This window comes from Natrix helvetica (assembly GCF_964273705.1).
Source record: "Natrix helvetica genome assembly, chromosome: 1".
NCBI classification, from domain to species: Eukaryota; Metazoa; Chordata; class Lepidosauria; order Squamata; family Natricidae; genus Natrix; species Natrix helvetica.
Window position 1 is genome coordinate 312,633,507 of NC_138548.1, and position 27,977 is coordinate 312,661,483.

Consider the following 27,977-nt stretch of genomic DNA (forward strand, 5'->3'; position numbering starts at 1 on the left):
TTTTTAAGAAGGAGACTCACTATGCTGCTAATTCAATAATATATTGTTCTTCCTATTTTATGGCATACATTCAGAGGTAGGGTACAATACCACCGATCTCAAATGTTTCATTCATAGATTAAGCTACACGGTGCATTGCCAAGAATTACTTATCTATTAAGAAGGAGGAGGAGGAGGAGGAGGAGGAGGAGGAGGAGGAGGAGGAGGAGGAGGAGAGAGGGAGGGAGAGATTTCCTCTCTGAGCATGTGTGATGGTAGCAAATATAAGGCCAAGAGATAAAAGCTCCCCCTAATCCAGGCCTCCATACCTCAGATACCAAGAGTTATGTGGGAAGTCCATCACATCCAAAGGCTACACAAGCTAGATAATTCAGATCCACATGAAAAGCACAAAAATTGTGGTCATTTCCCATTGCTGCCCACTGGAGGGGGAGTAAAAAACATGGTGTTTGGGAGCCTAAAAACCAATTTGAAAGGCAGATTCAATCCCTCTATAAATTTGAATCCAGCCTTTTAAATCATCTGTGCCAATAGCTCTTGTCTTGTCTCAGTGGCTCAACTGTCCAATATTTTTACTGGCTTACCCATGTCCTAATATTATGTAATATTCAAGTCACTGAATATTACTTCAGTCACTTCAGATGACCTCACGGGCACATCAACATTGTTTTCTTGATAATATGGAAATAGTTTGCATTATACTTTTTTTCTCCCACCCTAGCTTACAGCAGTAGTATTTCTTGATAATCTTCCATCTACATATTAACCAAGTTCAAAACTGCTTGCTATATCATGAGAGAGAGGAAGGGGGAAGGGCATAATCTCTACTGACTTTCTTCCATTTGTAAATCTTTCCCAAATTATAAACTTTCCAAATGATTTCATCTTTCCAGATAGAAAAATATATACTGAATTTGTCTTTATTTTTCCTTTTTTCTGTTCATTTTTCAGGACTCCAGGATACTTTTGGGAGAGGAACATACATTGCCAGGCCTTGTTGTTATCTACTTTGCTTGCTCCCCCCCACCCCACATGTGCTGGCCATAAAATACTTTGCTTTGTTATATCTTTTCTGTTCTTCATTTGGGTCTTTCTTGTAGGTCAGTTTTGTGTCTCCAGCACTCAGTTAGTCTCCATGGTCTACTAGAGTTACTATATCTTCTTCACTGTCCTTCAGATATTCTTCCAATATCCCCCTCCCTCTCTTCAACTGTCTGGGCTACTTGCAACATTCTACATCCAAATATGCTCTTTTGTAAGTAGGTCAGTGAAGTTTTCTGCATGGATGAAAAACATAATTCATTGTCATTATTTTTCTGGTTTTCCTATCCAGAGCTTTTAGTTCTGCTTGATGTCAGATCACTATTCCAATTGTGTACCTAATGACTGGAATGGCCCAAGAGTTAATTGCTTTGATGGCATTTCCTCCACTGAATTTAGACATTAGGATCTTCTTTACTCTCACTTCTAACCTTCTTTACTTCAGTATGCTTGATTTGTGAGCTTGAAGGATGCCCAGATGTTTGCAGTGATTAGGCATTTGATCATCAATAGCTCATCCAGACTCTTGTTGTTATTTCCATTGGTCACCGTGATTCATTCTGTTTTTACTATTTCCCCCAATTGAGCACATTTGTCCAGCCCAAACTCCACTGTAGTAATTTGGCTGCATAGACATTGTTGAACAGCGGGTCTATTTCAGATGGTGTTTTGCCATAAGGCTTCAGATCATCCATGTAGATGAGGTGAGATAACTTGGCAGATGTTATTATTAATGATGTAAAGCAGTATAGGAATGAGAATGAAGGCAATTTGCTATAAAATAATAAGTTTTATCTTCCTATATTGGAAATCATGTCTGCTATCAGGATCTTTGAACCTATCCATATTTACTTCTTTCCAGTGGTGGGTTTCAAATTTTTTTAGAACCTCTTCTGTAGGTGTGGCCTGCTTTGTGGGAGTGGCTTGCTGGCCATGTGACCGGGTAGGAGTGGCTTGCTGACCATGTGACTGGATGGGAGTAGCTTACCAGCCATGTGGCTGGGTGGGCATGGCCAACTTGTAAAATGTGGTGAAACTCACTTAACAACGCTCTTGCTTAGCAACCAAAATGTTGGCTCAGAAACTCTGGCATTTGAAGCACACAAGTCTTAAAGCTGTCAAGTTACAAGTCCCTTCCACCACTAACCCTTTAGAAAAAAAAACCCCAGGGGTGTTCAAACTTGACAGCTTTAAGTCTTGTGGACTTCAACTCCCAGAATTCCTCCTCTCACTCTTCATCTTGATGATTTGCAGACGGGCGGGGGGAGGGAGCTGGAACTGGTTCTAAACGGTTCTGTAGATTTGTGGAACCTCTTCTATAGAAGAGGTTAGAACTGGCAGGAACCCACCCCTGCTTCTTTCTCTATATCTAATGGAGCCTTTATTATTCTTTTTGGTTCATCTATCTCTATCACCTTCTGTAATCTAAAGTTTTCCTGCTCCTTAAAAGTCTTACCTTTTCTTCCTTCCTATGCCACATTTATGAAACTGCCTGCCAGGATTATAGCATAAACCATCCTCTCATGCTTTTTTCAAATCCTTAAACCCTCATTGTTTTCAATGAGCATTTTGTTTATTCAGAATGTCCACAAGTCTTACTACAATTGTGTAGTATACATGTGTTGTATACATGAAACAACCTGTGTTGTATACATGAAACAACTGAAGCAATTTTAGAGTAGAAGGGTTTTTGACTAGCAACTGTCTTACAATCAACAAATTGTCATACATACTGTATTAGTTTCATATATTCTATGAAACATGCATATTAGTTTCACAAATTATATCCCTAGCCACCTGTCAAGATTCCTTTCTTGGAACCTTCTCTTCAATCTTCCAAACATTCACAGTTATATTGAGACAGGCAGAAGGGTAGATCTCTGTTTACCACTGGGACTACATGACACCTGCCCCGACTCTACAAAAGCATCTGGAACATACATGCAAACAACATTCTTACATTCATACTTTCATTTAGAAATCTTTCATTTAGAATCTATAATAGGGAGACACTCAGGAAACGATACTGAATCTATACAGCAAATACTTTCATTAGCATAGTCAAAAGAGAGAAACAGTAGCGTTCATTCATTATTCAGTGAGGCTACCTATTTAGTCCCATAAAGGCTTTCACATAATAGGATGGACTACAAAGACCTTTACTATTTATTTATTTATTTATTGCCCACTTAGCTAACAAATCATGAAAAGCAAACAGAGTTTGAGTTTGCTAGTATTTGATTGACTGATTGATTGATTAAGAAAATGTATATGGCTGAGCATCTTAAATAAATTACTCTGCTCACATAGGAGGAGACAACACAATAATACCCCTGTAAACAAAACAAAGGTACAATTACAAATAATCCTAATGTAATAACTGAGTACCACATAACAATACAAAACACAAATATACTGGTCTCCTCTTAACATCCTGTCCCCAAAGCCCAGGAGTAAGCAAGATCTTCAAAGCCTTCCAAAAGACCAAAAGAATCAGGGTTGATCTCAGGGGAGGATAATGGTATATATGGCAGGCACCATGACAGAAAAGGCACTACATCAGGGTCCATCAAGACATACCAGGGCTGTAGGCAAGACTAGGAACTGAAAACATTTCCTGGAAAAAGCAATGGTAAATCAATAGTCTGAAATGGTATGGGGTTTCCTGCCTGATCAGGGGGTTGGACTAGAAGATCTCCAAAGTCCCTTCCAACTCTTATTCTGTTATGTGGGTATGCCCTTGAAGTCATCAGGAGTCAATTTAATTTGGTGAGGGATTTACATTTATATGAAAGTACGACTTCTAAAAAAGTGTTCGGTGTGCATGCACATCCTATATATTTGCCTCAGATAAAATAATTGAATTCCATTTTTCCGAGCCCATAGGTTTTCAATACTAATCTCTCTGGCTATTTCATCCCAATGGACTCTGGAGGGGCCCTTTTAAGTTCTTCCTCATTTACTTGCTTAATCCAAAAGTGCTGATGTCATGATGCCCCTTGAACTAACTCAGTTGAGGCTGTGACTGATAAAAATCATCTTATTCCTTCAATATTAGTGTGAACAGCATCAAATCTGCAGAGAACTGGAGAGGGATGAGTAAAGAAAAAGTGAATTAAAATAACCGTTTATTAAAGATAGAATTGAGGTTGTCAGTTCATATGATACTGAAATTTTGAAAGAAAATATTGTTAGAGATATTCCTACTACTGAAGTAAAAGATGGGAAATGGAAGATATAGCCAGAAGGAAGCAGAAACAGGATGAAAAAGGGAAGGGCCAGCATGAGGAGCTAAATGATAACAGCCCGCCATATTTTTTTAATCTCCTTCCAAATTTTCTGAAATTAAGACAACAATTCTTGGAAGAGAATTAATGTAGTAGGGATAGTGGCAGTCGGGGGTGAGTAAAACCTACAAGGAACCATTTCTTCCCCCATTGGAGACAGTAGCTACCAAGAACAATAGACCAATGGGAGGTTATTTATTCTACTTTATAAAATAAAACTGTTCTTCACAGAAAGGCCCAGAATAGTTTGCAAAAGAGCTATCTAAAATAAACCAGCAGTAAGGCGAACCATCCTTAAATTCATATATGTTAAAAAAACATCCAAAAAATCAAAACAAGACTGTCTTAAAGGCACTCTAAAGTGGCTGCATGAACAGGTATGTTTTCAGTTTTAATCTGAAAACAAACTGGCATGGCAGTCAATAGGTACATTAACTTTAGAAGGCAGTTCCCTTAACAGGTCCCCTTCCACTGAGATATTCTATCTTTGACTACCTTATTGTAAACTGGATCAACCTGGGGCAGGAAGATTCCCCCTTGGAGGTGTCAGTGTCTTGGGTGGCATTAGGGAAAATTACCTGTTAAATTCCTAGATCCTAAGTCAGTAGGCCTTTATAGGTTAATGCCAACATCTTATATTGGGTCCATTTCTGTATTTAATAGGCAGTCTGGACAGTCCTTTCAGGATTATGATCTCACTTAGTTGTCCCACTTAAACATTTGGATAAGTTGCAACTTTGAGACCATCTTCAGGGGCAGCCTCCTTCATTATTGCAAACATGAGAATATTAGGCTATGGATCACTGGGGTAATGTCATAGATGGCTTACCAGTCAAAGCAGCCACTTGTGCCTCTGGAGACAGACTGGACTTGAGGAAATTCCAGTGTGGCTGTTCCTTTCAGAAGAAAAGCTATCTTGTCCATTGAATGCATGATGATCCAGTTTTAAGCAATCTTAAAGGAGGAAATGTATGTGGCTGAAATTACCAAATTAAACCTTAACAGTTGAAAAAATATGAAATCATAAGATAAAAAGAATTTAGTGGCAGAAGGGGAAAGGGAATTTTGTACCCCAAATCTCTCTCTAAGTATGTGTGTGTGTGTGTGTGTGTGTGTGTGTGTGTGTGTGTGTTTTCCAGGAAAACTCTGGAACTCCTCAAGCAATTTCAACCAAACTTGGTACACAGATGACTTACTCTTTGGAAAAAAAAATACTGTTAGGGTAAGACACCCCTAACACCCCTCAGTGTGTGTGTGTGTGTGTGTGTTCCAGCATAACTCTGGAACACCTGGGCCACTGCAATGAAAAGGAATTAATTATATCTATAGTATCAAATCACAGTACTTTTGACAGTGATACTGTGCATTTTGGATTCAAGTTCTGTTAAGATGTAGCCTGTTGTGCCTTAAAATGGCTTCTACTGTACAGCACAGTGGAGTTGCCATGGTAATGGCTTCACAGTACTCCACAAGGTGGTCCCACTGTAAGGGGCATTGGTTCATACAAAAAACAAGGGGGCTGCCTTGTTACAAAAAATAAGGGGGGGGGTTGTTCTGGGCAATGCCGGGGTTATCAGCTAGTATCAACATATAAATCAACCTTGGATATAATGAATTCAAGTGTAGCTCCCAATCCTTAAGTAACACCTGAACTTCCTAACTCTGAGAAGAGCCATGTAGACCAATACTGCCAATGAGCTACAGATGATACTTGCTTTAGCTGTAAAGATCTTCCTTGTGTGCTTTCAGATTCATTAGAAACTCTGCACCTAACAGCCCATTCTTCAAAATGGGTCTTATTGTTATTCACTTAGCTTCAGTCATGTGGTCTGACATATTGTAAGTTGTTTTAGTGATTCTTTCTTCATGATCATAGGCTATATCCAACTGCTTGTTGCAGCTCTGGGGGGAAATGTGGCCCTTCACATCCGTTGACAAGGAAAGGGTAGTTTTGACTTTGCACCCTCTCTATGCACATAGATGAGAAAATACAGCATAATGGCTTTCATTGTCAGAAAACTCTTGATCTTCCTGAGATGAATACAAATGAGGAGGAGAGTTTGGCAGTAGCTATCGCACTGGGATTGTGCTGTAACCTACACAGAATTAAGGAAGGATAAAGACTGGGAAAAAGCTACACACATTTGTTTTCCCTATAAAATGGGAATCATTAAAGCAGTGGCCTTTTGAACCAAATTGCATGTTGAATAAAGAGATAAACAGAAGTAAGAAGCTTCAAGCACCTTGGAAAATCACAAACATGCCATGGATTGGATTATTGCAGACTAGAGTAAAAGATGAAGAATATACTATTAATTATAATATAATGACACTGTCAGGTTCACGTTAGCTCGACATGTATTGCATCTCTTTCCAAGAATGATCTTTTTAGCAAGTCAGGTTGCAGGTTATTTGCAGAACTACACATTCTATCAACATGATTTTCGTCTCCAAACAAGTGGGAGAGATGTACAATAGGTGACCTTTACTTTGATACTCACCCAATTAATGAAGTATCCTTTTTAACAAATCCTTTGCTTTTGCTGGCCAGTTTGTGATGAAGTACACTTGTCACTAGGTAGGGCAAAACTATATTACTTAGCTTGGAAGCACAATGGAGACCAGTTACTGGTCTCAGAATAACTAAGAACAAGTTTTCACAAGTGTATTATTACAGCACAGCAAAACTTCTAGATTAGAAATTGTCATTGATGAATTGTGGTAGCTCAGTGAACTTTGCTCACTGCCAGTTCGATTCCTTCTATCCTGACCAGCTCAATGTTGACTCAGCTTTCCATCCTTCTGAGATCAGTAAAATGAGGACCCACACTGATGGGGGCAATATGCTGACTCTGTAAACTGCTTAGAAATGACTGTAAAGCTCTGTGAAGCAGTATATAAGTCTAAGTGCTATCTCTAGTGCTATTTTATAAGAAAAATTTAAATCTATAAATTGTATTACAATCAATCAATCAAGAAACAAAACATCCTTACACTCTTCACTTTCCTTGTAACAATTCTTGATTTTTCAAGTCATTAAAAATTGGCACTCAGGGTAGCTTCTTTGCCCTTATTAATTGGCTAATTCATGCATACAATTAATTGATGAATATGATCAATAATTTCTCAGCCTCAGAAAATATTTTGTTCATTAAATGCCAACTTGCCTGGGTCTATATAAATAATGGCATAGCTCAGCTGGTAATAGCATTTGATTGATCTTGTTCAGTTTGAACATAATGTTTCCTCTTCCTAGGAAATAGAAGACATTTCTCGGTAACAGTTGAGCTTAAACAAAAGCTTGCAGAGGGCAAGCTTTTAGCTAATTCACTTACTGACTGCAATTGAGATTGGCAATTCTGTCACTAAGTGGCATGGTTATAAGGTGAAAAACCATTTCTACATAGGAACTGTAAAACAACTGAACTAGAACTCACCAGTAGATTTAATACTACATCTGAGTGATTAAACAAATTTGTTTATATTGCAAGTTATCAAACAACTTATGTTTGCATATTTGCATTATATCCAATAATGCTATCAATGATCAGGATTTTTTTCCCTGCCAACTCTTTAACTCTCTCCTCAGCTGCAATAGGTGGCTTACACATTTTACGCGCCCCTCACTCAGAAGTACTGTGTATATTTTATAAACCTTTATTCAGAAGGGCTATGCAATAATGCTTTTGCTTGTTTGAGAGGTCTTGTAGAAAACTAAAAAGTACTTTTGTGGCAACTATTCCAAATATGTTTTTAAAACTACAGGATAAAAGTTCAAGTACATACCATAAGGTGCCTAGTATTTTTCTATATGTAACTTCTATGCAAAAAACTGCATATGGTTGACATGTTACTTCAAATAGCTTAGTTCTGCAATATACAGCATCCTCTAGTGGATACTTAAGTGTTGCAATTTGAAAACTTCTTTCATGAATACATTCTTAAGCCAGATGTTTACTGTATTCCCTTTTCTGAGGTACTGAGTGGGAAAAAGGAGACCACTAAAATGCTGCTTATTGAATATTTGTTGGTGATCCTTCTCTCAGTGCCTTAATGAGATGAATGACTCTTTAAACTCCATTGGGCAAGAAATATAAAAATGGGATTTTATCTGGAAACAAAACATGAAGGCACACATTTCAGTCACAATATACCATAAAATATATCAAGAACATTTAGAGTATCTTCTGTCCTAGGAAAAATTAGAACATGTAGGTTTTTTTTTTTTTTAAAAAAAACACACCATCAATTTTTCATTAAGTAGGCAATCAACAGCTTAGAGGAAAGTCAAATGTATGCTATTTGGTATGCAGATAATCCTCAAGTTATGGTCACAAATGTGCCTGGAACTGGATCTTAAGTTGTTGTCGTTATTAAGTCAAGGTATCATGTGACTGGATCCAATTTTTAGCATATTTTGCAGCAGTTGTTAAACAAACAGCAGTTATTGTTATTAGGCAAATCCATTACATCCAATAGGCATTTTTAACTGGAAACTAGAAGCATCAGAAACTGACAAAAGACATTAAAAAAAATCAGTCATATGATCTTGTGATGCTGCAAATGGCTATAAAGGTGAGCCAATTGCCAAAATGCAATCATGTGTCTGGAATGTGGTGGTGTGTGGCTGTTGTAACTTCAAATTTGGGTTGTACATTTTGTATGATTCCATTGTAATTTTGGTCATTAAATGTGTAAATTGAGGACTATCTATAATTCAAAATGCATCATAAACCCAGAAACGACCATTTTAATTTTTGTTATAATTTTAAGAGTTTTGTTCTGGTGATAAACAGAATATTTTACTTATCATGGCAACCAAGCCTGGAAATGAATTTGTAGCTAAAGCCATTTTATAACACTTTTCAATCCACCAATGCGTAGGCTATCAGCCCCTGATACAGCATTTAAGATGAAGTTTCATATTTCAGGCATTAGCTGGAGTCTCTTCCAACTGACAAGTGAAGAGAGTGAGCGCATGTATGTATTTATATATACCCTCTCAGATAACCAGTGACCAAGGCAAGTGGGTCAGCAAATGCATCCCAATTAACTGCTGTGTTTCAATATGTCTAAATACAGATTTTACATTTTCATGTTTAAATATGTATTGCTTTTTACGTTATAAGCCACCGAGTGTCACTTTTCGTGAGATGGGCAGCCATGTTTGATTAATCAATGGAGCATTCAATTAAAAGAAAACCTTGTTCATCTTTTTTTTTGCCTTTCAAAAAAAGGTTAAATTACAAAAGGATTCATCTCAGATCACCTTAGTTTATCTCTATTAAGAACAACTGAACTGAGAAATAGCAGAAGGAAATAATTTTATTCTGAAGTTAAAATGTTATTCAACTGAAATAGAAGAGGGACAGTGCCAGTGGTGGATATCTCAACTTTTTATTGCCTGTGCAAATAAAAATACGGGACTTGTTTGTAGTGCATAAAGTTAACGGTATGTTAATACCATCAATTAAAATACTGGTTTAGCAGTCATAGTTCAAAAGTGAGGCAAAAACTACAATATTTGATGCAATCCTTGAATAATGCTTTATGCACAAAGAAGATAATTTTGTGTCAATCACAACATTCCGTTCAAACTCTGCAAAATGGCTATGCAAATCAGATTAAGTGGTCCACAATTTGTAAATTTCAACTGAGAAGGGGGGATAGTTTCAGTAATACACACAATCTATCCAAAGGTTCTGATCTGACATTTCAAATCACTTCAATTTGATGCTTTGCCGCTCATTCTGAAATTGATGGAACCTTATTTGATCCCTTTAGTACATAGGATAAAATGTATAGGATGGGATGGACAAAAATGCAATATACAATTTAATATTTACCTATCAGTTACATTTTAAATTTTTTATATTTCATGAAGGATCGATTTACAAGTATTCTGAAAAGTACTAACAAAGATTACCTTGTAAATTCAGATTTGCAATTGATCCAGAACACAACTCTTTCCTTGAGCTTTGCCTGCTAGACGACCATACAAATGAATTGCACTACAGCACCATAAGGTATGTTCTTTGTTTGTTTTGGAATTAAAAATATCCCAAAATATATCCATGTCACAGCAGCCTATTAACTGAAGAACCCATTCCAGCAAAGCTGGCTCTGGAAATCTTATCAGTCAGATGTCTTCAGTATCTACCAATTCCCCCATCTGTTCTTGAGGAGATCCTAAGCTTTTCCCCCGTTTTACTGCATTACACTCAGCTTCTTCCATACCATTTGTATTAACATTTTCTTGCTCCTGGGATTTTGTTGCTGGGTAAAATGGCAGAACTGCCAGAGGTTTGGCACTTCCATCTCAGTACTAGTTTTTGACCCGATTTCAATATATGTGGTGTTTTTGTCAAGGCATAAATTTCTACATGTTGAAACTGAGAAAATCAACTGGCCTTGTATATGGTCCCAGGACTTCATTGCTCTCTTTTCAAGAGCCAACACGACCAGTAATTCTATCTGCATGTTTCTCATTATACCATGTTTTAATTTGGTCTGTACAATACACAAAACACCTTACAACCAATGATATACCTCAACAGATGTCAAGCGTTCAAGGAATTTTATAAGAAGTGGATAACCCTTAAAATGTTATGGCTACTTGTCCTATTTGGTAGGTGTTACCCTGAAAGCAAGCAATGGCTACTTGGTCTCTAAAGAAGTACCATCACCTCAGCTTAGAAAAACATATGAAACTATCTGGAGAGAAAGGGGTCTACAGTGTGACTACAATAGTGACTACAAGCCATGCAAATTCTTGTCTGTCTAAGGGGGCTTAGACAGACAAGAATTTGCATGGCTTGTAGTCACTATTCCAGAGCAATTGGTGGGGAGACAATAAGCATTTGAATCAATATGTAGGTTCTACTGTAAATGGCTTCCACATACTTATCAAGCAGCAGATTAATAGTTAACATCATACCTCCTAGCTTAGAATTTATTTTGATCTCATGGCAAATAAAACTTATTAGGAGTACAGTAACTTCCAAGAGAAATACTGCATTCGACACTTGTCAAGAGATAAAAATAATAAATACAAATTAAGAAATTTCAGGTTTCCTCTATGGCACTGTTTGCTGCTTTTGTTCAGTACAGCATTGCAAGACATGATCTTACATATTGTGGAGCAGGGGTGTCAAACTCATTATGTGACATATCAGGAGTCCCCCCCCTCGCTAAACCGGGGGTGGGCGTGGCCAGCACGTGACGCACCCGATCTGTGGGCCAAAGGTTTGACAGCCTTGCTGTAGGGTAACATGACATGAGATTTCTAACAACAGATAGAACCTATTATCATCCCAGGCAGAAGTAAAGAAACAGTCAAAAGGCAGTAGTCAGCACTGAAAACAGACTCTGCTTGACTAGACATCTGGATGTTCTAAGTGTGGTATCCTAGAAGGAGAAATAATGTATGTGCTTATCAAAAGAACTCCCCCCCACGTACATTTGGGTGGTGATTTTGAGAAGGGGTGGGGAGAAGACTCTCAATTTCCCCACCCCTCTCCAGGGAAAGAGACAAATATCACCCTGCAACAAATAACCGTCCACTCTTCATTTAAATAATGAACCCAGAAAACTTTCGAGCAACTTAGGACAAAATTGTGCAGTCTGAAGTAGGGAGAAAAGGCCCTCAGATTAAACCAATTTAGAGAATTGTTTCAAACAATAACAAAGAACAGAAGACCTTTTTTTTCTAAAAATGTTTTTTTTACACATTTTCCAGCTATTTATAAAACAGCAACTAAATACCAATAAAGTCTGAACCGAAGGAATGTGCTTCAGAAAAAAAATTCACACATTTAAAAGAAGTGTTTCTATTAATGCGTTATGCCCATGTGTTTTTGTGTAACTGTTAATCTCTTCACCTGATTTTCAAAAACTTAAAAGCACTCTTTGCCAGTCCCTAGGTCCATGAGACAATATTGCATTTAGAAGAGAAGTGCTCCCATGCTGCCAACTTCACTCTGCTCTTTTACAAATATTTCAAAGTATTGATAAATGATGGTGACAGCCAACAAGATTCCTGTGCCTGATCCTATTGCCCCAAGGAAGTCTGCCAGCACGGAGAGGGCACCAATGCAGAGGCCACCAAAGGCAGCGGCTGTTGGAATGTATCTAAAAAAGGAAGAGCAACAAAGTACAAGTTAGGCCAAAAGATTTAAGGGAAATTGTCTACTGGTATAGCTACTGCAGAAAATACTTAGGCAAACTACAGGCAGTCCTCAACTTATGACAGTAATTGAGCCTGCCCTTTACACTCTTACATCATTGCAGTCATTAAGCAAGGTGCCCATGTGATTGCCTTGCTCAACAACTGCTAGCTCAGTTCTCTCAGGTGCAGCTGCTAAGACACTGTGTAGGTTAGTGGTCCCCTTTTTGGTTCCTTGGAGCGTGGCAAGGGGAGGGGACACCTGGTGTAGGTTATTAAATGAATACAGTGAAAGAGCTGCTTGCCAAGAGAGCAGGCAGCTCTCCTCCATGTGCAGAAGGAAGTTCCTGTGTAGAAGTCTCCCTCCCCTGCGTGAGAGAGGGAACCCATGTCTGGTCTGGAGAAGGGAAGTTCAGATCCTGATGATCATTTGCATGCAGGCTAAGCTTTCAATCTCCGTCTCGGCGAAACGTGTTTGAGCAACCCTGGGGCTGTTGGAAACGGAGCGAATCATTTCATTTCCAACTGCCCCAGGACCGCTTAAACACTTTTCGCCTGAAGACTGGAAATTTCTGGGGTCATTGTTTCACGCGACTCCAGGCACCCATTCGTTTTTGCAGAGAATGGGTGCCTGACGTTCCATGAGATTAGGGCATTCCAGTCTCGGGGGGAAAGTGTTTGCACACTAATGAGAGGCATGAAGCGACGCAGGTTCGCTACCACAAAGCCTTACTTCGGTATGTAAATACTTTTCTACACCGAGCCTGGAGGAGGCTCCTTTGGAGGAGGCTCCCTGAAGCTGCCCACCACTCCAGAAGCGGCAGCCAGCCTCGGTGAGTCAGAGAAGCTGAGCAGGGCGCACTTGTCCTGGAGAGGAGACAGCTCACTAGATCTTCGAAATGTGAGTCTTCACAGGCCTGCCTGTGAAGACCCGACAGGGGAGTGGGGGAGGGAATAGGCAGGACGAATGTTGCAGTGCCTCTGCAGTTGTTAATAAGGGTGAATGATGGCCTCATAACTTCAGGACTGGGTTGTAAGTACTTGGGGGGGGCTACATTCAAATGGTTGCTAAGTGAACTGTCGTAATTCGGGGATTACCTGTATAAGCATTCAATTTGTATTCAATTAAAATACAACCAGGCTGCATGTACCTTTTATTTCTGTGTTACATACATGAAAAAGATTATTTACTTCTTTTAACATTAACATCAGTAGTGAAAAAGTTGCCTTTTTGAAATAAGCAAACCATGAGGTTTATTGCCTTTGCCTTACCAAATATAAAGCAAGCATTCTCAGAAATATTATGGAGAACATTTTCTAAGGCTAGAATTTCAGTAACAAGGATAGAACACAGCAAGGCCATTAAATCTGCAAGTAGATTTCTGCTTCTCGGAAACAAATGAAAGCTCAAATAGCAACAGATTACAATAACGCTACAGATTTATAACTCACCTGTTGAGTTCATGAACCATGGAGGTTTCTCTGTGACCCCTCATAACCATCTGTTGCTCTTTCAGTTGTTTAGCAACCTGTACTCCAAAATAAGTAAAAAATTAGCATTTTGTGAAGAGAAATCACTACATTTGGTTGCTATAAAAATGTAAGAACCTTAAGAGTTCTTAAAATCAGAAACAATACAAGGATATGGCAACTAAACAGAAAAAAAGATTTAACTTATTAAAACATAATGCCATCTTCTCAATCCCAGGGAATAATTTTTAGAAAGGAGTTATAAACCTTTATAAATTCATACATGAGAGATGTTGGTGCCCTGAGAAGAATGAATGGCTAGCGAATGAGCATAGCCAGGGATTTATTTCATCCAAGATTTGGCGGGATGGGGTTGGAGGGTAGGCCTGGATGTTAAGTAACCAGGGTAAGCCAACCAAAGGTAAGCTTATTTTCTAGCATATATCCAGCAACAGATCCAGATTAAATCCACAGCATCTCCAGGTACATAGGGGGAAGTGCTTGGAGTGTCAGGGTCAGGCACTAAACAATACCAAATTTAATACAGCAGCAGTGTGACTTGCTATGAGGCATATCCTATAGTTCTGTTTGAATTTGACCTTTCCATGAATTTTCTTTTTCAAGTGCTTACCGCAGCATTTTGATGCATCTAAAGATGAGAGATTTATGCTATTTACTTACATCTTTTGCAGATGAGCCAGAGACTTCAATCCAGGTTTTGGAAAAGAAAGCACAGGAACCCAACATAAACACAATATAAACAACTGCATGAACAGGATCGTCTAAAACTGATGTAAAAGACTCAGGAGGCGACAGGTAATAACAAAGACCACCAACAGGATATGAACGGGCAGGACCGCCAGTTGAGGTATCCTACAATGAAAAAAGATTGCTTTCAGCAAAATTGGATTAAACTTTCTTGAATGAACAATTACACAATTGCTAGCAACCAATTTAGTCAAGTTAGCAATATTTATGTATAGTGGTGATGAGTCATTTGTTGCAGTGCAAAGATATCTGCATGCATTGTTAGCATAACATAATAAAATATACTAAAGCTAATATAATACAAAGGAACTGGTAATAAGACAAAAAATTAAGTAAGGCTCAATATGAAAGGCCATCTCACTTTTAAGACAAATAGTAAATAAAAAGCAGATACAATGCAATTCTGTAGGTTTCTACTTGGAAGAAAGGGCTAGAGAATTCATCAAATTTTTAAAAGTATAGTAAACCTGTCTTCTCTGGGGTGCCTTTGCTAGAAGAATTTTTAAGTACAGTTATGGAGAAGAACTTACAAAATACTTACAGACCAAGTACCCAGAAGGCTAACCAATATGTTGCCACTAAAACGAGCAGAGAGCATCTGAGAAATTACATACAAGTTGGAAACCAATGCAGACTGAAGAATAATGGGAATATTGGAAGTATAGAATAACTTGATTGGATAGGTATTGTATTGTCCACGGTAGCGAGCAGATTTTATAGGGAGGTCCACTCTAAATCCCTGTGGATCACAAAGGGAAAGAAATTAAAATGTAAACACAAAGAAAATGTAATTCACAAAAGTACTTGCCCCAAGGGTCAATGAAATCAAGGTTATTTTAAAAAAGCAATCTCAAAACAACACACTTTTTTCCTCTTTATTAGCTTATATAGGTAATCCTTCTTTAGTGACTACAATTTGGACCAGCAACTTGGTTGTTAAGTGAAGTGGTCACCAAGTGAAACCACAACTCTGATTATGATCTTACTTCTGCTAGCAGGAAATATACAGTGTTTCAATTAGCTTTACACCAAGATAAAAGGATAAGTCACATTAACACAGTATCACTTCTAATCTACGGTACATCTTACATTTCTCCAATAAACCTTGTGGAACTATTCTAACTTCATATTTTGGTGATGTATTAATGAGCATTTCATCAGAAATTATATGGCTTAAATAAATAAACACCTTTTCAGGCCTAAATAGAATATGAAAATATGTTAAACTTTAAATTGTCATTCTATACCTCTCCCTAGTATAGTTCTGCATGAGCAGGGCGTTGGACTAGATGACCTCCAAGGTCCCTTCCAACTCTGTTACTGTTAAAATGTTACATACCTGGAAATAAATGACAACAGCAAAGACAAAGATGGTGGAAATCAAGTTCATAAGGTTGGGGAGATTCTGCCGATAGAAGGCTTCCCTGAGAGCTCTAACTTTGTCTGTGCGAGTAGCCAGCAGATGGAACAGGGCAATGATGGCGCCTTCAAACTCCATGCCTTTTAATGAACAGGTGAAGAAATTATTAACTACTATAGAAAAAGCTGTTGATGCTTTAAAGTCCTTGCCTTTGAAAGTTGGCAGTTTAGAATATTCTGTATATTCCAATTACTCCTAACATTATTGATTCATTCTCTAAAAATGAGATTAAACCCCAATACTTCCTTCTTCTTATTCATGTGACTACTAGTATTAATGTAAATCGCACTGTAAAACTACCATGTTTTCCCCAAAATACGACGTCCTCATAATACAGCCATGCCACATTTTTCTGGTGGGCAAAAATATAACACCCCCCCCGCATGTAAGCTCCCTGGACAACCCCCACCTCCAGCCAGACAGAGCGCCGCTCACCACCTAGTAGTATCCCGAAGGTGCCAAGCCGCGGGAACCTTGGTTGCTTCATGGCTGTTGTGTTGTGCAGCTGCGACAGCGCAACACAGCCATTCGCCCATGAGGCTGTGCCCAGCTCTTTGGGAGCCCGCTCGCAAGAGAGCAGCCGTCCGGCAAAAAACAATAAACCCTCCCCCCATAATAAAGCCCAAGCCATATTTTGTAGGTAAAAAGAAAATAAGACCCTGTCGTATTTTGGGGGAAACACGGTAACAACTGCCATTTATTAAATTTAATTTATAATACCAGATTACAAGGACAATAAGAAATAAGCTAAAACTGATAAAACAAAGAGAAATAGGTTAAGAAATTAATATATAAAAGAGAAAGTAAATAAAATGGTAACAATTTTAACAATAAAAAACAACCAAAGGCCTATAAAGCTACATTAATCATTGTCTACTAATTCTAATCATACGGAAATAAATGGCCCCTCTGTGAAGGACTGAAAAAGAACTATAAACATATTTGGAGATAAATTCCCTAATTGAAGGAAATGTTTTTCCAGCATTCCTGATCCACACAAAATTGGTTTGCTGCATACTGCTAACAATTTTCTGAAAAAACAACCTGGTTGTTTTAAAATTAAAACAGTATACAATAATATAGTGTGCATATTTTGATTCACTGCTATGTATGAAACTAGCCACTGTGGTTTGCCTGGTTTGAGGATTCTATGTGAACTAGGTCACAATTACCTTTTCAATAAATTACAGTTAAAACAAACTACAGCTTTATCTGATATATTAAGTCTGCAATATATGCATTACCAAATTTTAGTCTCATCTGCACAAGTTGCTGGGGAAATACCTTTGAAAAAATCACTCATGCTGAAGTGTAATATACAAAGTATTCAATAAGGAGTCAACATTATTAGCACTATGCTATGTTTGTACAACAGAATGGAGTTTCCTTACATGCAAATAAAAATATAACACCCAAGTTTGCATTTTAATGTATTTTCTGTTTTCTGGGCTATATTTTTTAATCTTTCCATAAGCACCTTTAAACATCAACAGTCAAATTATAAGATGAATTGTTCAGGACCTTCACAGAACTAGCCATTGGATTTAAACTGCAGAAAACAATGCTTTGCTGCTTGGTTTTCCATCCACTCATTTAAAACTCCCTGGGTTCCTATAACTATTAGAGCTGCTGATAATGAGAGATACAAGTTTTCCATTCAGCCAATTCTTGCATGAATTGCCAAACAAGTTAAATTTACCACTATACACATATTTTCACAGAGGTATTCAGAGTTCCAGGCAGCCATGCTTCTTTAAAGATAACATAACACATAAAAACTCAAGCAAACCAATACTCTGTTCCTTATCCTTAGTAACTTGCATTTTTTCTTTTTCAGATGATACTCAACATGCTGTGCCACTGGATACTGGACAAATAGGAAAAGCTTAGGGTTTTTTTCTTGTTTCCTTCCAAGGCATTGATATATGTCTCTTCAGAGAATAATTACCTCGGCCAGTATTCACTGTAGTTGGGCTGAATGCCTTCCATACAATTGTCTCACAGATATTAGTAGCAATGAAGAGAGAAATGCCAGAGCCAAGACCATAGCCTTTTTGCAGAAGTTCATCCAACAGAAGGACTATCAAACCAGCAACAAAAAGCTACAAGGAGAAATGTATAATATATCAATCACTTCAATTAAAATTTTACTAATTAAAAACAATACCGAAACAATTAAATAGGTACAACAATTTCTATAAATACTTGTCTGTGGAGATCACTTATTAAGGAGGGCAGCCCTTTTGGCTATTATGTTTCTGTGTCAGCTTCAGCCAAGTTGATTAAGTCTCTTACCTTCTCAATAGTGTTACTGGAAGGGTAAACATATAGTTATAAAATGTGTAAATCTTAGCTCTTTGGTTGTGAGATTAATACACCCAGAAGTAAGAACCTTCCCTAGTAAATTTCCTGCCTAAGAAGGAAGTTTCCAGATGATTGTCAAGAGCATTTAATATTCTTGCAGAGAAAGGGCTAGGTTAAGCAAGTTTGCAAAAGAGCCCAATTTCAACCTTTTAAATATCTACAGATCCTAGGTCTACATCCAAGAGTTTTCATAATTTAAAAGTTACCTGAATGGTGATAAGGAGACAGATTCCTGCTCCCATCTCTGATGGGTCTCCATACATCCCAGTCATTACATAAACAATAGATTGTCCAATAGTAATAATCATGCCAAACACTGAAAAGAATTACAGGACAAAAATGTGAATGTAATTTAACATTCCAAATTTCTCGACGGGTCAATTTATATTGTCCACTGTCTATTATCTGCATGAACTAGAACACGGGGGTCAAACTCGCTGCGTCATGTTGCCGTCACGAGATGTTTCACAATGTTTTTCTTTTTTGCGGAGCTATGGTGGACATGGCTTGCGCATTATTCATTTGGCCGGCAGGGCACCAGTTTGATACCCCTGGACTAGAATAAAAATTGTTTAGAATTTCCTGTTCCTTACATTTCTGTGCCCCATTGAAGAGAGCTCTGTCTTTTGGCGTATCCCCAACTTCAATTATTTTGGCGCCAGCCAGTAACTGCATGATGAGACCAGATGTGACAATGGGAGAAATGCCTAGTTCCATCAGTGTACCTGTTGGAAATCAAAAATAGAATGAAAGACCTACCAATCCTTTCCTGCTCATCCCTACACAGATAACTGGCCATTTCAAGACATTAGAAAGATAAAGATTTAAATTTGCAATGGAACTCCATTCTTTGCCATTTTGCAAAAAATGATCATTCTGTTATATTATCAAATTAGGAGAACCTGCTTTCGCAAGGCAAGCTGAAACTACAGTTCATTTAGCAGAATGAGCAAGCCTCATTCTTTAGAAACAGCATTTTCCAAACTATTGAAGCATAATAATTTGACAGAGCTTTTTAAACATACAGAAAATGCTGGTTGTAAAGATTTTGCACATAAGCTATTATTTCCAGGCAAATCAAAATTTATAAGAATAATCAAAAGAATTCTGAACTTTTGGAATTTGAATTATGCTTTTTATCTTTGTCCCTGTGTAGAAACTTGCATTGCCAACTAATAACAAAAAGGGGGAGTACAAATTTAAAGAATAAATAAAATGTTTAAGATGATATACAGTATAGGAAAGAAAGTTGTTTAAATGACCTGCAGAACAGAGTTAAAATATATGAACTAGTATTATACTAGCCTTACCAACTTTCTCTCTATGCATGTTTCAAACTGCAGAGGAGAGTTTTACCAGATTATGTGAGCTAAAAGGTGCTGGTTTTCAGCAGTTTATCAAATTAAAGGCAGAGGGGAAAAAGGAAAACATGGCTCTTTTAGCTCTGCTAAGACGTAATTTAATTTTAAAAATTTTTTAGAGACACACAAGACATAAAACATAAAACCATCTTCCATTACATACAGTGCGTCGATTGGTTACAAGGTTTTTGTGCATCCTTTCCATAGTCATCATTTGCAATTTATATAAATCACATATCAAATCGAGTATGTTTGTACACATTATTATCATTATACCTCATTTGTTTGACTCACTATTATTCCTTCATTTTAAACGAGATATACTAAATATTGGGTTCATTTATATTATAACAATTCATTACAACATCTTCAATCTATCCAATAATAATATATATTTGTTATATTCAGTATCATTCTATTATTCTTGTATTGATAACATTCTCTAGTATCTTTCATTTTCATGTTTTTTTATCTAACCATTGATAAAATAAATCCCATGTCTTATAAAATTGTTTGTCTTTTTTTCTAATTTCAAATGTCAGTTTACTCATTTCAGCACATTCCATTATTTTATGAATAAGTTCCTCCTGGCATTTCATTTCATCATCCTAAAATCATCCAGTAATATTACATCTTTATATTATATTCTATATAAAATTATTTATCTTTGGTTACAAAACTTTTGAGTATCCTCTCTATAGTCCTCACTTACAATTTATATAAAATTACATATTATCAATCTAGTATATATATATATGCATTATTATCATTGTTAATCATTTATTTGACTATAACTATTATCACTCCATTTTATGCATAATATTCTAAATTTAACTAAATTTAAATTAGTTTTTATTATAGCATTTCATTACATCATCCTGTATCCTTCCAATAGTAGTTCAATCTTATATCTCTTGTAGTATTTGTGTTCTAATTGCTTTCTTGGTAGATCTTATATGGACTTGTTTTTCATTGCATATCTTATAAAGACTCAAAACCCTCCATCTGTTCCTTCCATCAACTTCCCTTTGGTTATCACCGATGCTTCTGCCAAAATTTCTCTCATTACTTCTGCCAAATTTTCTCTTTTCTTCTTCTATTAAAGTTCTAGTAAAGTTCCAATCTGTCAATCTCCCATTTCAGTATTCCACTCCTGTCTTTTCCAACCACACTCAATCTGCTGTCAATATCACCAATTTTCTTGTCTCTTTGTTTATCTTTTTTTTCAATTTTTTGAACACTATCCTCAAATTTCATTATAATTTGGTAAATTTTCTCATTTTTTCATCTATTTTTTCTGTTCAATATTTTCCATTCTCTTTTCAATGCTCTCTGTTCTTACTTGTATTTTTTGAATTTCTTGCATAATCATTTGTAATGTTACTTCCTTTTCTTTTTCATGTTGCAACATTCCTCCAGATAGTAAACATTGCCACTATATCATCCAAAGCTTTTTTATTAAATTCCAAACAAGTTCACTGTATTCTTTCAAGTCAAGGCTTTCTTTTCATTCCAATCCAGCTACTGATAGTACCCCAGAGGAGCACCTGTATAAACAGTCCGTGCACTTCTCGCTACCATTTTCAATAAACAAGCTCAGAAACCTTGAAATGTAGATCAAATGTTCAAAGAAAACAAGAAAAACAATGTTTCCAAGCCTCCAAGTGGCAGTGTTACTTCTTTTCCTCTGCTTTTCCTCTCCTCTTTATATTCCAAACTTAATGAAAAAAGTTCTTAGGGAAAAAAAAATCAATAGTGTTGAAAAGAGAAAAAGAGTGAAAGTCTTAATCAATAAGTATTAAAAAAAGAAAAATAGGAGAAGAAAATAAAAACCGGTCCAGTTTAAAAAGCAAAAAGCATTTGTAAAAGTTCCATCAATTAAAAAAAAAATTAAAGAAAGATAACACACTAAATTTGACACAGGCTTAATCTCGCCGCTTAACCTCTTGTGTCTTCGATTTTAACTTTACTTTTGATCTTTTTGGGTGTTCTCTTCTCCAACAATAAAATTTATCTCACCAATTTGACACACTTTCTCTCCGTTCTGGAGCTGTCCCAACTTTCAGCAGCTTCAATGGCTGCTTCTCTGTGGCCGGAAAAAAGAGCTTCTCCTGGATCTACCAAGGGCTTTGCGATGTCCCTGGGATCAGCAGGATGTGCTCTTCTCCATCACCATCTCTACAGGATGATTTAGGTCCAAAGGGACCATCCAGTGGCAGAGATATCGATGGCGATCTTGGAGCTCCAAGATTGCACGTCGTATCGGCGCGATGTCAGCTCCACCCCTCGACACCCGAAACTTCTGATTTACTCTCTCCTTCAATTCCAGGCAATCCACTTAGCTATTAATATATAGCATTTTCCGTGTGCATGTCCACACACGCCTTCAAGTCAACATTGGGCAAGAGTGACTGATAGAATTCACAATATGATGGTTTCTACCCTGGTGACAACTATTATACAATACTGACTGTCCTATAACATTGAGTTGACACAAAGTAATGGAAATCCCTTTTTTTATACTTAAAGTCAATCAATTTCTCAGCCTCAGTCCCTTCTATATTCTATATCTGTAATGACAGCATCATGATGGTCAACCCACAAAAACCCATTTTACAATCACAATATCCAAAACAAAATAATGCATATTTAAATCCCACTGATTAGATGGAATATTGCTTATTACTGAAGTCAGTGGGAATGCAAAATGCTTAACTCACTTAAAGGAGAAATCCAGTTTGCTATGATAGACAGAAATGAAATTTAGCAAAAAGAATCAATTATTAAGGTGAATTTCAATACCTCTGTTAGAAGCCAGAATTACTCTTATCCAATAAAAGGGATCAGCTGAATCCGATGACATAATACCAAAAAGGGGAATCTGGATTTTAAAAAAAATTAAGCAAAATTATCATAGGTTTGGCTCTTTAACTTTGGTTTTAAAGAAAGGATTCAAGGAATAAGGATTCAATGAATACCTGGCAGCAGACCAAAAAGATGAAGAGTGTGATAGCTGTCCATAGTACCTTTTCTTTAAACTGGATCTACAATAAGAGATGAAATTGTTAAAATAATTGTCATTGCCAACATTTGGCTAGAACAAAGCATGACATATCCATGAGAAAAACAGCTAATATTGTACATGACTTTCAAAAAGCTCAATACTTCTTTCCTTTTTTCCCCTGACAACTATCCAAAAATGCTAAATAGAAGGCTGAGGGATTCTCCAATTGCTGTGATATAGGATTATATCTGTTATTGTAATTTGGAAACCAAAAATGCAATATGTTCAATATATTTAAATTTCCAACATTTCCACATTGCTTTTACTAAACACACACACACACACAAACAATAACATGAGCAGAACTTTGATAAAAACAAAGTTTTCCAGTTAAAATTATCCTTTAGTTGACCCCAAAGAAATTATTGGTATCATAAATTCCTATAGGCACTCAGTTAGAAATCACAAGTAGAGGCATAGTCATGCTAATATCTATAAGTAAAATTCTATGTATTTCCGTAAATGTCATCAAAAGTGATAGCCAAACATTTTCCATATATGCTAACTAGGCAAGGACCTCTATAAGAACAGCTCTCTGATGCCTTTCAGGCAGGATATTATGGCAAAATGAAAACCAACTAACCCCATTTATTGGTGACTGAAAAAGAACCATTTTAACAAGCAGCTTGTTTCCCCTTCCTTTTCTAGAAGCAACATTTAATTCTGCTAGTTGGACTGGCAGCCTGAACTGTGGAAATGAGAAAATTGTACCTTGAATTCTGCCATCAAGCAAATGATGCATCAATTTATTCAAGGTGGAGAATAAACACATTATATTCTAGTTAATCATACTGCTATCATTTGCCGGACAGATACTCATTTCTGCATTTCCGTTCAAAGTCTACTATTGTGTTCCTTTAAAATAAGATGTTAAAAGGACCTAGAGGTTTAACTGAATAACTTTGGAATACATTTTTTAAAAAAATAGGGAAAAGGACAAAAATGTTTCTTCCTTTTAACCTTTTATAAATGTTCTGTCAAAACTATAATTCTATAATGTATACATTACCTTCCTTTCTGGTTTTTGAATTTCTGGTAAGATAACGCAGAAGGGCTTGATTACTTCAAGAAATTTAACTGTGAAGAAAATTTTGAGAAATTAAGCAGACATCCATCAATTAACAAAGATTCATCAAAAAGACAATTTTTAGCTTGTAATTGCTAATCTATACAGTTATCTATGCAATTATTTATATTTTGGGGATTGGACTAGAAGACCTCCCATGTCTCTTTCAACCCTATGAGTCTATGATCTTGAACAAATCAAATATAGAAAATGATCTGGGCACATAATGCTTAGTCCTGTTTGAAGAAAAATAAATGGAAGATCATCACAGTATATACAAATTAAGTTGTTACCTCTACTAAATCTGTGTTCTGAAGTCAAAGACAATCAAAACAAGGAGTTTGTAATAACAATGGCATACCTAACTTGCATTCTCTTTAATTTCCCATCAAGAATGATTTGTAAGAGCACTTTGATGACTGCTGTTGATTTCAGCATTACCTGTGATGTTCCACAAATATTAAAACTACAGGACTTCTTTCAGGTCACCTTGTGCTTATCACGCGAACTATTACAAATGCACTGCTGGTAATATCAATCTACATGAGGCATGTTATTAAGATTATTTTTGATCTGCTTCTAAATATCTTAAAAGGAAGCCAGTAAAAAGGGGGGGAGGGATCAGTAACAAATGCAGATTAAAATCCCAACAAATTGTAAGAAAGAACATAGATAATATTTAGGACCAATCAAGGGCCAAAAAGTTTATAACAATTAACATCACATGCTCAAATACAACCCATGGGGGAAGGGAGGGACTCTAGCTTGCCTCAAAACATTGTCAGAGGGAACTTAAGAAGCACAGCATTTCATATGGGATTTAGGTTTTCTGAAGCAAGCACAAGACTGACAGCAGCTGTAAATGGTCAATCAGGATGATCATGTATCATATTCTGGTGATAATTGGCCTTTTAAACTTGCACAAAGTTATAATCGGATGCAGTTCGGTTTGCAACTACACCCAGGCCCCAAACACAAGAGTTAACCTTATTTCTATTTGCTGTGAAAGCATCCATTTTATTTATTTATTTTGTCACTCATGTACAAGATAACATGAATAAGAATAAACCTGAACAAGAACACAGGAAATGGGAACAAATAAATGGGGACAATAGGACAGGGACGTTAGGCACACTGGTGCGCTTATGCACGCCCCTACTGACCTCTTCGGAATGGGGTGAGGTCAATAGTAGACAGTCTAAGGTTAAAGTTATGAGGGGTTGGGGAAGAAACCAGAGTCAGGTAGTGCATTCCAGGCATTGACCATTCTGTTGCTTAAGTTGTATTTTCTGCACCCCCCCAGGACAAAGCAGAGTATTTTATTTGTGATTCCACAAAACACTTCAAAACATTTCAGATTTGACCTCCAACAATCTCGCGTGTCCATAGGCTCCGATGGAAATCCGAACCTGGTCCGAACTTTAATGTTTTTGTTTCGTCCTTCCCATTTTTGCAAGATAAAGGAGACTTAGCCTCGAACTGTTCTTCCTATTGATGGACGGACCTCGGAAGAGGTCACCGGAACTATTTTTTGAATAGTTACTGTCTCGGGATAGTCGCCCTTCAGTCACCCAGAAATGCCCCCCCCCCCGACACCGTCTGTCTCGCCAAAAAGCACTCCCGACACCCCCACCCCCACCCCATGACTCCGACAGCCTAAGCGGGCGCACATGGCGGCCACCAATCAGAGGGTGTCCGTCCCCCACAGACCCCCGTCTCGCCGCATCTCCAGACAAGGACGCCCGTTGCCTCCCCCAAGCCGCCATTTCGCGTCTTTCACCCTCAACTTCCCCACCCCATAACCGGTCGTCCCCTCCCAGCAGCGTCCCCGTTCCTCCTCGAGACCATCTTGGCGAATGGCGGGCTCTCTCCCTCTTTCTCTTCGCCCCCTACTCTTCTCCACAGTCGCCTCTCGCCAGCGCCTACATCGCCGTCCAGCGATACTCACTCCCCATCTCGGCGCCCTCAACGCGGAAAAGGAAGGGCCGAGCAGCAGCAGCAGCAACTACCGACGCTTCCCTCAGAAAGACACGTCAGTTGATGGAAGCCCCACCCTCCGGTTCCTTCCGGTTCCTGCCACGCACTGGTAACCGCTACCAAAGCCTTGTACGTCCGCGCAAGCGCGCTGGGGCTTTTTTTTTTTTTTAAATATATACCTGCTGAATATACTTTTCCTTCGGACTACAATTCCCAAAAGCCCTTTGAGACCGGGAAAGGCTCTCTGGGGAAAACGGTACTGCGGTCTCAAGTCCGTATTGACGGGATCCAGGGAATGCCTTCCCACTTGTTCGCGCTTTATACCGCGAGCGAAGAAGCAAAAGTGGATTGCTTCCTGGAGGTCGCCAGCGTGGCTTAAAAAGGGTTTTGGCTTTGGGTGATTTTTTTTTTACAGTGTTTGGGTGTACGAAGAATAATTTGCCACGTGTTATTTACAGTCGGCAATTTTTTATAAGCCGTTATAAACAAAATGAACCAAATAGATTGGATGGAGAGGGAGAAAGAAAGAGAAGCGAATATTTTACAGACTATGCAGCTAATTCAAAATACTGACAAGTATCAGATCTGCAAGAATTGGAATTATTCTGTTGGAATTATTCAGCCCTTTCTGGAAGGGCTGGTAGGCAGAAAACCAACTTTCCTCCTAGTCCTACATTTTTGAGCGCCCTGCCTAAATCCACTGGATTTAACGGGTAAATCAGACGCCACATGATCTCTTTCGTGTTTTCTACAATGTTTTTTGAGGAGAAAACAAAAATAAATAAATAAACCTTTCTGCCAAGGGTCAACATACAGAGAGGCAAAAACATAGTGGCTTAGTTTATACATTGCACTAAGCCAGTGCTTCTCAATTATTTTCTGTCATGCCCCCCCTAGGAAGAAGAAAACATTTCGCTCCCCCCGCACGACTGTAAATAGTATCATTTGTCTATAAAATTGTTATAAGTACACCTCTGCATAACACTGTATCCTTATTAACGTATAAGAGAATAAAAAAAGAAAAATGTGGATCAATTTACAACAAAGAATAGCTTTATTAACTGTAGCAGAAAAGATTTAAAGGAGCACAGCTAGAACATATACATACATATATTTATATATAGAGTATCACGGAAGTGAGTACACCCCTTAACATTTTGTAAATATTTAAGTATACTTAAATATTTACAAAATGTTAAGGGGTGTACTCACTTCTGTGATAACACTGAAGAAATGACACTTGTATGTGCATGTATACACACACAAACACACACATATATTTCCTGCACGCAGTGATTTCTAGAAACAACACCTGCTCGTCTCAGTGGGAAAGACCCACGCATCCCAGATGCGAAGACAGTCCAAGTGGTCTCTGTCTCTCTCTCTCCCTCGTCTCTCTCCCTCTCTCTCTCTCTCTGCCTTTCTCTTTCTGTCTCTCCTTCTATTTCTGTCTGTCTTTCTGTCTCCCTCTCTCTTTCTCTCTCTCTGTCTTTCTCTGTCTCTCTCTCACTCTCTCTGTCTCTTTCTGTCTCTCTCTCTTTGTCTCCTCTCTCTGTCTCTTTCTGTCTCTCTGTGTCTCACTCTCTCTGTCTCTCTCTTCTCTCTGTCTTTCTCTGTCTCTCTCTGTCTTTCTCGGTCTCTCTCTCCTCTCTCTCTCTTTCTGTCCCTCTTTCTCCTTCTGTCTCTCTCTCTCTCTGTGTGTGTCTCTCTCTCTGTCTATCTCTTTCTGTCTCACTTCTCCCTCCCTCTCACTAGCTCTCTCTTTCTCTATCATCTTCTGAAGGGGGGGGGGGGTGAAAAGGGGCCCATTTTTTGTGCCTCCTGGGGCATCTGTGCACCCCATTTTTCACCTCCCCCACCCCCAGAAGCATTCTACTGGCAACAAATGGGCAAAAATGGCCCGTTTTTTGGCCAAAACCTGCCATTTTCACCCATTTTTGTGCTTCCTGGAGATTTTCAAAAGACTTGATAGCAAAAGCTTTTGCTTCCGCTTCC

The 27,977-nt window shown here is 37.8% G+C and overlaps 1 protein-coding gene across 1 annotated transcript; it reads right to left on the minus strand.

Moving 5' to 3' along the window:
- Window positions 1–9,635: 9,635 nt before the first annotated feature.
- Window positions 9,636–26,102, minus strand: SEC61A1 (SEC61 translocon subunit alpha 1). The gene is made up of 13 exons (XM_081949894.1): window positions 25,954–26,102; window positions 23,949–24,016; window positions 22,854–22,919; window positions 22,678–22,756; window positions 19,108–19,239; window positions 18,721–18,830; window positions 18,099–18,252; window positions 16,070–16,230; window positions 15,272–15,469; window positions 14,644–14,835; window positions 13,945–14,021; window positions 11,125–12,458; window positions 9,636–11,069 (listed from the first exon to the last, which is right to left on the minus strand). The coding sequence occupies exons 1-12, from the start codon at window positions 25,958–25,960 to the stop codon at window positions 12,272–12,274; spliced, it is 1,431 nt and encodes a 476-aa protein (XP_081806020.1). The 5' UTR covers window positions 25,961–26,102; the 3' UTR covers window positions 9,636–11,069; window positions 11,125–12,271.
- Window positions 26,103–27,977: the final 1,875 nt, after the last annotated feature.

What these genes read in the sequence shown, in the direction of transcription:
- SEC61A1 (XM_081949894.1), bottom strand. An exon ending in GTCTCCTTATCACCATTCAG is followed by an intron (nt 18,253 to 18,720) that starts GTAACTTTTAAA and finishes TTCTCCTTGTAG; the next exon opens with CTTTTTGTTGCTGGTTTGAT. An exon ending in ATGGTTCATGAACTCAACAG is followed by an intron (nt 12,459 to 13,944) that starts GTGAGTTATAAA and finishes TTCCTTTTTTAG; the next exon opens with ATACATTCCAACAGCCGCTG.